Genomic DNA, 12,508 nt, shown 5'->3' with positions numbered 1-12,508 from the left:
ATCTGAAGGTTGGCGGTCTAGTCTACATAGTCGACGGAGACAAACGAAAGTGCTGGATACGGGGAATTGTGGAGCAGCCAATCGTAGCCGGTGATGGAAGACTTCGACAAGCGTGGGTTCGAACCAACAGTGGTGTATTGAAGCGGGCTGTTGCGAAGCTCGCTCTGATGGAGATCAGTGATGGTGACACTGTTCCAGAGATGACTACTGCACCAGGATCACGGGCCGGGGTGTGTTCCGATGAACACCACTAGGCTCAACGTGCGATCCATACCAGAGAGTGCGGTGTTGGTTCGAAGGAGAACCCCAGCAATACTGGCAACTCGGAGCAGCATGAACAAGAAAGCGCATACGTAAGACCGTAATCAAAACAAACAAAAAACAATTATTATTCACCGAACGAGGTAGCGTGGGTTTATTAAATTATTATTCCTCTAAATAGTATAACGGTGAAATAAAATCTTAATTAATTGAAAATTAGTTAGAATAATTATAGCACAAGTCCGGTCGATTAGTGTCAGCATTAGGTTACCAAACCTAAGATATAAAGTGTGAAGATACACGATTAGTTTACAGGAATCGATCTGTCGATCTGCACTAAAGTAAAGCGAGATCCATTTGCAAGAGGGAGACGGATTGGAAACTTAATTGTAAGTGATTTAAAATCTAATTATGTTAACTAAAATCTATATATATAAATTTGTTTTAGCTTTGTTCAGCTGTTAGCGAACGGTGATTCCAAAGAATAATTCCTGAAGAAATCCGAATAATACCTTTGTCCTTTTTGACAAGTAATATTACACCATACTTTCGACACGATTGAAGTGTATCCACTTTGATGTGATATCAACATTATTTTTTTGCTGTGTATGATGGCTTGTTCTGGATCGGGTTGGAAATTTTTTATCATTGGAAGGAGATTCTTCTTGCTCCCATGGATCACGCGTAAGTGGCTCTGAATACGGGTCCAGCCTCGTGTTGGCCATTCATTCAATGGTAAATTGAATACAACCAGGTATCGTACTTGATCGAGTCATACGAAGTGGACAGTCCGCTGTCTAATGGCTGTGCCCTGCAACAATGAGTGAGTTCCTTTATATGCAAGTTAACACCCGATCCACCAAATCATCAATATAGCACACCGGACGACCGAGCACCTGCGGTACGCTGACGCTGCACCACATCGAGGCATTCAACCCGTGGAAAATTCAAGCTGTTGTCAACGAGTAGCCGCTGCTTAGTTTGCATTTTGTACTTAACTCATAATTGAAATAAAATCATACTTCACTTCTGTTTCGACCGTCAACGAGTTCGCGTCCTTTTTTAAAAATTCGAAAAGACCCTCCAGGTCTTAACTTGCATACATACAAAAACAAACGAAATGAATTTCTAGTCATAGTGCAATAGTAAAAAAACACACCGTAGGTCTTTGATGTCTTGGGTAGCATTTTCCAATGTTATTGAATGCACAACTTTTCCCAAGAAACCCGGTGGGAACAAGAGCTAAACAGAAATCTTAAAAACTTGGTGTTTTGTAAACCGAAAAACTTTGTCCAAGACCACAGAGCTGTTGAAAATATGCCCACGGCTTTAGAAATTTTGGCCACACTACCGGCACAACTGCCATGATGTTCTTCTGTGATCTGATAGTATATGAGAGAGTTTTTGTCTTTTTCTTTTCATGATATCAACTTGTATGGTTTATTAGTTTAAAGTTTTCAAAGCTTTAGTGTTCGATACAAATAGAAAACTAACCAACGATTAATTTCTTGAAATATATTATTGAGAAGGATATGATTGATGTCTCTGAGCTTGGGTCCCCTCCCAGTCAGGGGCCGTGGCTTTAGCTCACCTTCCGTTCTACCACTGCTTATAATATTAGTATTCCATTAAGTATTGTAACACGAAAGTATTGTAACTCTCGCTCGCCGTACTACAAACGACTGTTCAATTTTGCGAGTCGTAGTTATCGAAATAACAATCGTTTTCTCTATAATCGACACGTGAGACGCACGGAAGCGAACCTTCGCACGAATCCGACAAGTTTTTGGTCGCTTGTCAACTCCAAACGGAAGGAATCCGGGTTGCCTTGTTCCATGTTTCTCGGGAACGACTCGGCTAATAGCGAAAGAGAAAAAGGCGACTTGTTTGCTCGTCATTTCAGGCAAGTGTTCCACGATTTTTCCGCTTCGCCGGCACAAGTGCTGGATGCTACAGTTGGGATGCCACGTGATGTGTTTAGTTTCGATATTCCGCGCATTTCAGAAGACATGGTGATAGCCGCAACACGTAAACTGAAGCTCTCGTTCGCCGCCGGACCTGACGGCATTCCGTCATCAGTTCTAAAACGTTGTGTAGCCAATCTCTGCCTTCCACTTGCGAGGCTATTCAATCTCTCGGCACAGCAATGTGAGTTCCCCTGCCGCTGGAAACATTCTTATCTGTTCCCAGTCTACAAAAAAGGAGATAAACGGAATGTCGCAAATTATCGTGGAATCACCTCCCTGTGTGCCTGCTCAAAACTGTTCGAGATTATCGTAAATGATGCTCTGTTCGCGTGTTGCAAAAATTATATCGATACAGAACAACACGGCTTTTACCCGAAGCGCTCCGTGCTGCGTATATGGATCTAAAAGCTGCATTTGACACGGTGGACCATAATATCTTGCTGGCCAAGCTGGAGATACTTGGCGTCTCGTCAACGGCTGTGGATTGGTTCAGATCTTACTTGGTGAATCGCTATGTACGGGTTAAGATTGGCGCGTCGGAATCGGATGTTTTCTCAAACAACTCGGGTGTTCCGCAGGGCAGTAACCTAGGACCGCTACTGTTTTCGATCTTTTTAAGCGACGTCGCCTTTCTGATACCATCTGGATGCCGCGTTGCAGACGGTACGAAAATCTACAAAATTATTAATAGTCTCTTGGACTGTTGGGATCTCCAGAATATGTTAGGTATTTTTGCTGACTGGTGCTCAAGAAATGTGATGAGTCTAAGCATCGAAAAATGTAACATTATTTCCTATCACCGAAAAATCGAACCAATCATGTTTGACTATGTACTCTACGGACGCTGTCTTGCTCGTGTAGAGCACATAAAGGATCTCGGCGTTACCTTGGACTGCAGACTCACTTTCAGAATCCACTGCAATGACATCATCTCCAGAGCTAATCGACAATTGGGCAATATTTTCAAAATTTTCGACGAGTTTCGTGACCCGCTATGCCTCAGGTCACTATGCTGATCCATGCTAGCTGGATCGTTAGAATTGAATCCGTTCAACGCAAGTTTGTGAGATATGCTCTGCGTTTCCTCAACTGGCGTGACCCAATAAACTTGCCACCGTACGAGAAGCGTTGCCGTCTCCTGGAAATCGAACCATTAGAGGTGAGACGGATGGTCGCTCAAGCTATGTTCGCTGGAAAGCTGCTTACGGGTGACACGTCTGTCCAACACTGCTGGCTCAGCTAATCCTTTGAAGTGCTTTTTTCCTGGTAGTGCAACAACAAGACCATATTGGCACAGCGTAAAGCATGGCCGGTCTAAAAACTTGTTTAAATATTAGAAGTTTATTCGTCAGGCAAAGTTTGGATTTCCTGTTTATAAGAGGATACAAACATTTTATATATTTGTTACATTTAGCTTGAATGCCCTCAATGTGATCTTTAAAAGTTAATTTTTGGTCAAGTATTAATCCAAGATATTTCACTTGGTTTGACCAGGAAATTGGAACTCCGTTCATAGTGACTATGTGACTACTACTAGGTTTCAAAAAGGAAGCTCTGGGCTTATGTGGAAATATTATAAGTTGAGTTTTGGAAGCGTTGGGAGAAATCTTCCATTTTTGTAAATAAGAAGAGAAAATATCTAAACTTTTCTGAAGTCTGCTGCAAATAACACGAAGACTTCTTCCTTTAGCGGAAATGGCTGTGTCATCAGCGAACAAAGATTTGTGGCTACCCTGAGGCAAATCAGGAAGGTCCGAAGTGAAAATGTTATACAATATAGGCCCAAGAATGCTACCCTGAGAAACTCCTGCTCTAACAGGTAGTAGATTAGATTTGGAATTTTGATAATTTACCTGCAGAGTTCTGTCAGTTAAATAATTTTGAACTAATTTCATAATGTAAAGTGGAAAATTAAACTATTTCAATTTAGCAATCAAACCTTCATGCCAAACACTGTCGAATGCTTTTTCTATATCTAGAAGAGCAACTCCAGTTGAGTGGCCTTCAGATTTGTTTGAACGAATTAAATTGGTAACTCTTAAGAGTTGATGAGTAGTTGAATGCCCATGGCGAAATCCAAACTGCTCATCTGCAAAAATTGAGTTCGTATTGATGTGAAACATCATTCTATTTAAAATTATCTTTTCAAAAAGTTTACTCATTGAAGAAAGCAAACTTATTAGGCGGTAACTAGAAGCTTCAGCTGGATTTTTATCCGGCTTCAAAATTGTAACTACTTTTGCATTTTTCCATTTATCAGGAAAGTATGCCAAATGGAAACATCTGTTAAATAATTTTACCCAAGAAACACAAGGTACTCTCTGGAAGTTTTTTGATGAGGATATAGAAAATTCCATCATCACCTGGAGCTTTCATATTTTGAAACTTTTTAGTTATAGACCTTACTTCGTCCAAATCAGTCCCCCAGGAATCATCAAAAATATTTTCCCGAGAGAAAATATTCAGAAAATCCCGAGCAACCTGATTCTCAATAGGACTAGTAAGACACAAACTGAAATTATGGGAACTCTCGAATTACTTAGCAAGTTTCTGAGCTTTTTCCAAATTTGTGATCAAAATTTTACCACCTTCTTTAGTCTTTTGAGGTTTTTTCAAAATTTTTGTGAGTTTCCAAAAGGGTTTGGAACTCGGGTCTAATTTATAAACATTATTTTCAAAAGTTTTGTTCCTCAGGGCAGAGAATCGCTTTTTAATTTGTTTTCGCAAATCCCGCCAGATAACCTTCATGGCTGGATCGCGTGTTCTTTGATATTGTCTCCTACGGACATTTTTAAGACGGATCAAGAGCTGAAGATCGTCGTCTATTATAATTGAATCGAATTTAACCTCGCATTTTGGTACTGAGGCAGCTCCTGCCTCAACTATAGAAGTAGTCTGAGATTCAAGAGCATAATTAATTTCATCTTTGGTTTGCAAAGGAATGTTTGGATCGAAGTTATATTCCATAAATGTTCGATACTGCTCCCAATCAGCTCTATGGTAATTGAAAGTAGGGCTGTTGGGATTACAAATTATTTCTTGGGATATTTCAAAAGTTACTGGAAGGTGATCAGAACCGAAGTCAGCATGGGTAACCAATTGGCTACAAAGTTGACATGAATCAGTTAAGACCAAATCAATAGTGGAGGGATTTCTTGCAGAAGAAAAGCATGTTGGGCTGTTTGGATATTGAATAGTGTAATAACCTGCAGAACAATCATCAAACAGAATATTACCATTGGAATTGCTTTGAGCATTATTCCATGAGCGCAGCATTGCATTAAAATCACCAATAATGAAGAATTTAGACCTCTGACGGGTAAGTTTCTGGAGGTCACCCTTGAGAAAATTCTTTTGCTGGCCTGCGCATTGGAATGGCAAATAGGCTGCTATAAACGTAAGTTGTCCAAATTTTGTTTCAACAGAAACTCCCAAAGTTTCAAAAACTTTAGTTTCAAATGAAGAAAGAATTTTATGTTTGATTCGTCTATGAATAATGATGGCAACGCCACCACAGGGTCCATCAAGACGATCATTTCTATAAATCAAATAATTTGCGTCCTTCTTAACCTTATGGTCAGGTTTAAGGAACGTTTCACATCTTCACAGAGGACCACCAACTATCGACGGAGGACATAACGATTTTACGAACCGTATCTACACCATGGAAATTGGATGTTGCAGAAAGCCTCGAGATCAACAAACAACGTAATTCAACTTTACTCAACAGGGATCAAGGAAACGGACACAAATGGCTTTTCAAGTTACTACCTAGGACACATCAACGAGTAAGCAGCGGAGTACCTGTTCCTATAGAAAATTAAATTTAAGTTTACCTAGTTTCTAAGTGAAAATGTACCTGTGTTAATATATATTCGGTAAATGCGATGTTTTTCTTCAGTCGAGTATTAGTACAAGACACTGAAGAAGTCTGCACATTGTAGACGAAATACGCGTATCTGTCAAGGATAAGCAAATAAAGTAGTGGAATTAAATGGAAAATACTAATCCTTTGGTTTCAAATCAAGAAAGAATTTTATGTTTGTTTCGTCTATGAAAAATGATGGCAACGCCACCACAGGGTCCATCAAGACGATCATTTCTATAAATCAAATAATTTGCGTCCTTCTTAACCTTATGGGCAGGTTTAAGGAACGTTTCAGTTATAACGGCAATATGCACGTTATGAACTCTCAAAAAGTTAAATAGCTCGTCTTCATTATCTTTAAGAGATCGAGCATTCCAATTTAAAATGTTTAATGCTTTAAAATCCATTACTGAATTTTAAAGTCATGACAATATTATTTGCAAATTTTACTCCAGTTTGAATAGCATCAAACATGGAGTTAGATTTAAGTATATCAGAAATCATGTCAATTAATGATTTCTGTAAAAATTCCATTTTAGAGCCAGTAATGCTTCCTAAGTCAAAATTGGTAATGTCGGCCTAAATTCCCCTAATTTGGGCCCATACATAAACTCGGCAATTTACTAAATTTTCAAAAGCGACCAAAAATATCCATTAGCACTGTCCCAATGACGTGTTCATCTAAATAAAATGAATAAATAGCAGATTTCCAGCGATGGGCCCTATCCTAGAACCAAAGGCCAACATAAGAGCCATTTCCCCTATGTTATGGTTTATTTGTGGTATATTTTTATCCAGAAAGCACTTATTTAAATCATATAAACATAACTTCAAAACTTCAGATACTATAATGATAATTTAATTGAGATACTATAATGATAATTTTTATTTTTAAGATGCAAGAAGAGGTGGTAAAGTTTGTGTATGACATATAAAATTTGTCAATTTTGCTTTAAGAATGTCACAACTAGCGATTTTATGATCGCTGATTGCTCACTCATCGCGTTGCTCATCGTTATAGCTATTCGCTATTGTGACACTCTGAAAGCTAAATTGACATGTTTTATGTGTCACACACACACTTTACCATCTCTTCTTGCATCTTGTTAATAAGAATTATTATTAAAAATATTATCCGAAAAATAGCATTGTAGCTGTAATGAGCATTTGCAAGCTTGTTCAGCACTTCACTCACTTTATTTCTCAATCATTATTTCTACGGCGAAGTATTACTTATTTTTTAATAATCAAAATTAAGCTATTTTTAATTTTTGACATGCAAATGAATAGATTCGTTTCGTTTCCGTTTCTCATACAAAATTAAAAATTCTCCCGTAAAACCATATCATAACCAAATTCATTCAAAGGAGATTGGGCAAATCTGGTCCTGTGATGTACACGAATGACATATATCTCATTTGAAAGGTCTATTTAAGACAAGATAAAGTTGTTCCATATATTCTAAACGAATTTGAGGTGTTTTAGTTTTTTACCATATGTATTGAAAATAATAATAATGTCTCACATGTGTCAACCTGTTTTATTACCTGGAGTTAGTAAACTGATTAAATCATTATTTTTTTAAACATTTTTTTAAATCTTCATTAGCGATATTTTTAGCCCTCGGGTAGTTCATCTCGTGAAATTATGTTAACATACGTTACAAGAACACACTTATTAAATGTTATTATGTTGGATGTTGGCTGGTCAAATCATTTGTGGATATTGGTTGATTTAAAGCAATCATATATAACATTTATAAGAATCAGTAGGACGTCAAATATTGTGGAAGTTTAGTGTTAATTAAAAAAACATTAATGGTAGTTCTTCAAAAGATTTTTCAGCTGCAAATGAAGAAAAAGCATAAAGAAAAATATTTTATTTTATTTTGATGTAAGAAGGTAAAATATAATATTGTAATTCCCAGATATTTGAAAAATGATAGTAAGATTGTTGTTATATTATCTAAAAATTGAGCAGTATGATTAAAGTTATGCTGGAATCTTGCGTATATTAAAAACCATACTACAGTCATAATATGTGCGCAACATCATAGTGTTCTTTTACCAGAAATGTATGAGTAATAAGTATTACCTATTGCCTCTCTCGACCAACAAGAATGTAACTATAATATTTTCGTGATCCAGCATGTCGAGAATGAATCCTGCATCTTAGCAACCAAATATTTCTGCTAAATCGTGGAACTCTGGTAGATCCCAAGACATTAGCAAAAAAGTTGCTCGCTGCCTGTTCAAATATTTGTTTATGACGTATTCAGACAATCGATTGGGCAGGTTGATTCTTTCATTAATGATATCAAGAAAGTCGAGAGCCCATGCGTTGTTCGCAACAGGTGGGTGGAACGCATTTATGAGGGTTGCTGCCACTCTGAAATCTTCAAACAGATGCCACATAACCACATTGATATAGCTTTGACGGAACAACTTGAAATCTCGCTTGAATCGTCCGTTAACTACCTAAATCACCCATCGACAGATATGGTAACCAACCGTGACTGATTGGCCTGCTCCGTTGTCAGTTGGTCTTGATTCCGGCTTTTGGAATGTGGTATCACTGCTTCATAGCCGAATAAACTCAGTTCTTCCATAGCGTCCCGAAATCCTCTGTCCAACATAAAAACATCACCTAACCTAAGAAACCAATTCAGAACTCCTTCATCATTGTGCAACATATTTTTCGAAATTGTTGCATCCAACGTTGTAGCTGCATAAGGACCATTTGCTTCAGTTATGTATCCATCACCGCAAACGATTAGAAAGGGTTTCAATAGATTATCGTTCTTATGAAGACTGTACGATTTTCGCAGGAAAGAAAAGTTGCTGCTTTTTTGAAAATATGCATACGTACGTGCCATCGCAGATAACGATTGCTTTTCGTATTTCCAGTGGAACATCCATGTTTCCGTGTATTGCGTCTGGGATCATGAGATTTTTCTCACCACGTCTTCTCCGTCAATATGATCAAATCCTAAATGCCTGGGTACAAATTCCAGTAATAAACATTCTCTGGCTTTGATGAGGAGTCGTTCAAGTGTCCGTCGGCTTATTTTAAACAATGCACTTAGATTTTCGTTTGATGCACCACTACGCAACTTTACACGATATATTCTCAAAGCCGTACGTGGACTGTCACATCTGTTTGTTAGGGACCGGAATTTGCTAAAGAATTTATTCGAACTGTCAAATCTTACTAAATACTACAGTTCATTATCGTCCATTTCCAACGAGTTTTCGAAATCTAATCTATTTTGCTGCAAAGCAGGGGGTGCCATTGTAGGGGTGCCATTGAAATCGTGGACTAGGTTGGGAGATTCCAATAATTCTTCCCATTCGTTTTCTCGTAAATGCTCCTGGAAACTTAAAATTACATGAAGTTTTCGAAGTGTGTAGTTTCCAAAACCAATTCTAGAAACTCTTGCTTTAGGGTGTGGAAAAATGTCCACTTTGCTCTTAATTGTAAAGTTTATGTTATTCAAACGCAGAGCCCTATGACCACTTCTCAAAAATAGTCACTTTTCCAGTAAGTCTGGATCAGTGCACAAAAAAGTCAGGTTAAATGAGTCATTTTCATATGAATATGAACTGCCAACTCCCTCATCATTCACTGCCTCGTGAGAGTATAAAGTGATGGTAGCCAATCCTTGTTTTGAATGACTGAGTGCTAGGCGGGAAATAGAAAGGTGACACAGTTGGAAGAAGTGTTAGTTTTTTTTACTAAAATGAACCATGCCCATTTTGTTATGGCAAGTTTTGCTATAAGAAATGCTCCTCGTGTTTATTAGTGAAATTCACATCAAAGATTGATTAATTGCGTAGGATATCTTTGGCACAGCATTTGTGACCAGCATTCACCTTCCGGTCGTATGAAATAGGTCAAAAACTGTCCAAATCCGCAGATAAATTTTTGTTTTGAATTTCTGTATGGCAAAATAGGTAACTTTTCGTAAAAATTAACGGCAAAGAACTCACCAACACTGGGAGACCATGAGTTCCTGCCCACCTGTCATATTTCCTGCCTAGGACTAGAAAGAAAGAGAGTTAAAGCGTGGGTTGTGCTTAGTACGACGGAAATTAGATCAAAAACGCTATATTACGGAAAATGAAAATGATTATTTAAAGCATTTCTCACGTGAAAATACTTGAAGATTACTCGTAATATGTTTAATGTATCGTCCATCCATCTATAAATAAGTAACGAAAATGGAACATAACGCATATTAAACAAATTGAAAGTGCGGTGACAGAGTGCCGGTGAAAGGAATTGAATACCATAATGAGGTTTTGTTTCAACTCGAAAATCGATGATACTTTCATTGAAAGGAGTGAGCAAAACAACGACGAGAAAATCCATTGCCAGCCTTTCGTTCTAAGCGCGCTTCTTTTTCATGTTCGTTTCGTGAGGATAGTCTAACTATGCATAATAGAAATGATGCGGTAACAATTTGATTACTATACAAATCGGTATAAATCGGTATAAAATCTAAAAAATAATCTGTATAATGGTATCAAGTTTGAAAATGGGTATAAATACATGGCAGCGCGGTTTATCTGGCAACGCTGTTTGTGGGATCAAATGCTGCTGTGAGCCAATTTTTCGAAGCTTTTTACGTCCTCATTTCCACGTCCATTTTCTCATACGTGTGTCAGCTTCCCAGTATCTCTTTCCTGGACACATTAAAGGTAACTTGTTTACACATTTATCATTAAAGCAATAGGAAAATATACACTTGAATAGACGTATAAGAAAGGTAAAGTAACACTGCTAGATGAATACAGCTTGATATTGTCCTGTTGCAAGCTTATGCATGTTCCATAAACCGCTAGAAATCCAATAAACGTTTCCGGATGTGCCAGCTCTTTGTAACCACAATTGGATTTTGCTCCGAAACTGGCCTGCTAGAGTGTACCAATTACGTTCATTACAGACACTCAAATTCGTGAAACGCGACCTTCTGGAAGCCCAATTTAAAATCACTCATGTATGATCAATACCCCAGAGTGGATTCAACTTACCCGGTGACCACTATTCGTTGGAATCCAAACAACAAACGAACTGACCTACTCATGTAATCAATCGCCAGGGCACCATAAAAAAGGCTTCCTTGCCCAGAAGCAATCATCATTTCACCCCGGGGAGGAGGTTTCACTAAAAATAGGCGCAAATCCGGATAAATCCACCATTCCAGGAAACCCGAACCAACCTTTCACTCGCCCGTTTCCGATCAACTTGATCTGCTGTTTTCATTTCCTAAATTAAAGCATGGGAATTCTGGCAAAGCCGTCCCCTCTTCCAGTGAACGGAGGCTTAGAAATGGATACCATTTCATCGGAAAAGAAAACAGCTCCCACAACGTGACAACATGAGGATACTTCCAGTCACTTTTTTTTTATTTTCAATTCGTGGGGTTGGGTCTCGCCTGTAAAAAGTGCTAATCCTTGTATCATCCTTTGCCGAGGGGGTGGCTCCCCACCAGATCTGAGAAGCAAAAGACCAATACTTCTGCGAAGGATTTGCCAGTTATCAAAACATCGCAAGTGTGTATGTGACTGAAGACTGAATAAAGCAAAAGGATCAACACCGAGACGTGAATTTTGTGAATTTGTGCGAAAGCCTTACCTTCCACTGCGAGCGCAACAATCCACAACAATAGCATCCAAGGATCGAAGCACCAGCGTCGATTCGCTCCACCACCCTTCAGGATCATGGCTCGTTTACTATTTCTTCCTGCTCACTTCAACTTGTATAGCACCTTCTTCCTACAGTAGCATAACTGGTTAGTTACTTATCACAGGCAAATGTACAATATTCACAGCGGCACCCCTTTCCGAGTAACCCCATTCCCCCCTATCCACCAGGAAAAGGTTCCGTCACCTGCTAGTGACAGCTGTTACTACTCACTCACAGCTGTGAGCATCTCCATTCACGTTCATTTTTCAGGACATTCATGATTTTCTCGGTTGAAAATTCCGCAAAAATAAGGGACTTCTTCCTTCCACTTGGGGCGTGGTACTTTTCCTTCATTCAACCCACCTCACCGTCATCTCTCAACTCAAAGACACCAACCCAACCGACAACGACGACGACGACGACGACGACCAAGACGAAGACAGCGGGCGAACAAAGACGATATCAATTCCACCGACCGGGACCAACACACCGACGGCTGTCATACGCAAGGATTCGGTTGCAACTGAGCCGCTCGCTGTGCCGAGGTTCGGTGCTCCGGTTTCCTTGCAGCCGTTACGTTTCGGGAGAATCCTCCATCATCGACCATCATCGTCATCGAACGTAACGCCTGCTCCGGTCCGAGGGATGCTGCGAGAGCTTTCTCCCAAAAACCAAAAATCTCCGAGAACGAGCCAACTTTCACTCTTCTGGCTGGCTGTGACGA

The 12,508-nt window shown here is 39.1% G+C and overlaps 1 protein-coding gene across 1 annotated transcript in view; it reads right to left on the bottom strand.

Moving 5' to 3' along the window:
* Positions 1 to 12,275, bottom strand: part of LOC135704817 (uncharacterized) — a 191,730-nt gene extending 179,455 nt beyond the window's left edge. Inside the window, exon 1 of the mRNA XM_065226335.1 lies at positions 11,734 to 12,275. Coding sequence (XP_065082407.1) covers positions 11,734 to 11,821 — 88 coding nt within the window. The 5' untranslated portion in view covers positions 11,822 to 12,275. The remainder of the gene's footprint in view (positions 1 to 11,733) is intronic.
* Positions 12,276 to 12,508: the final 233 nt, after the last annotated feature.

Source organism: Ochlerotatus camptorhynchus, unplaced genomic scaffold, assembly GCF_037179485.1.
Source record: "Ochlerotatus camptorhynchus isolate MF236.1 unplaced genomic scaffold, CSIRO-AGI_Acam_v1.1 ptg000248l, whole genome shotgun sequence".
NCBI lineage: Eukaryota > Metazoa > Arthropoda > Insecta > Diptera > Culicidae > Ochlerotatus > Ochlerotatus camptorhynchus.
Note: the sequence above shows the minus strand (reverse complement) of the source record. Positions and strands in the feature narration are given on the sequence as shown.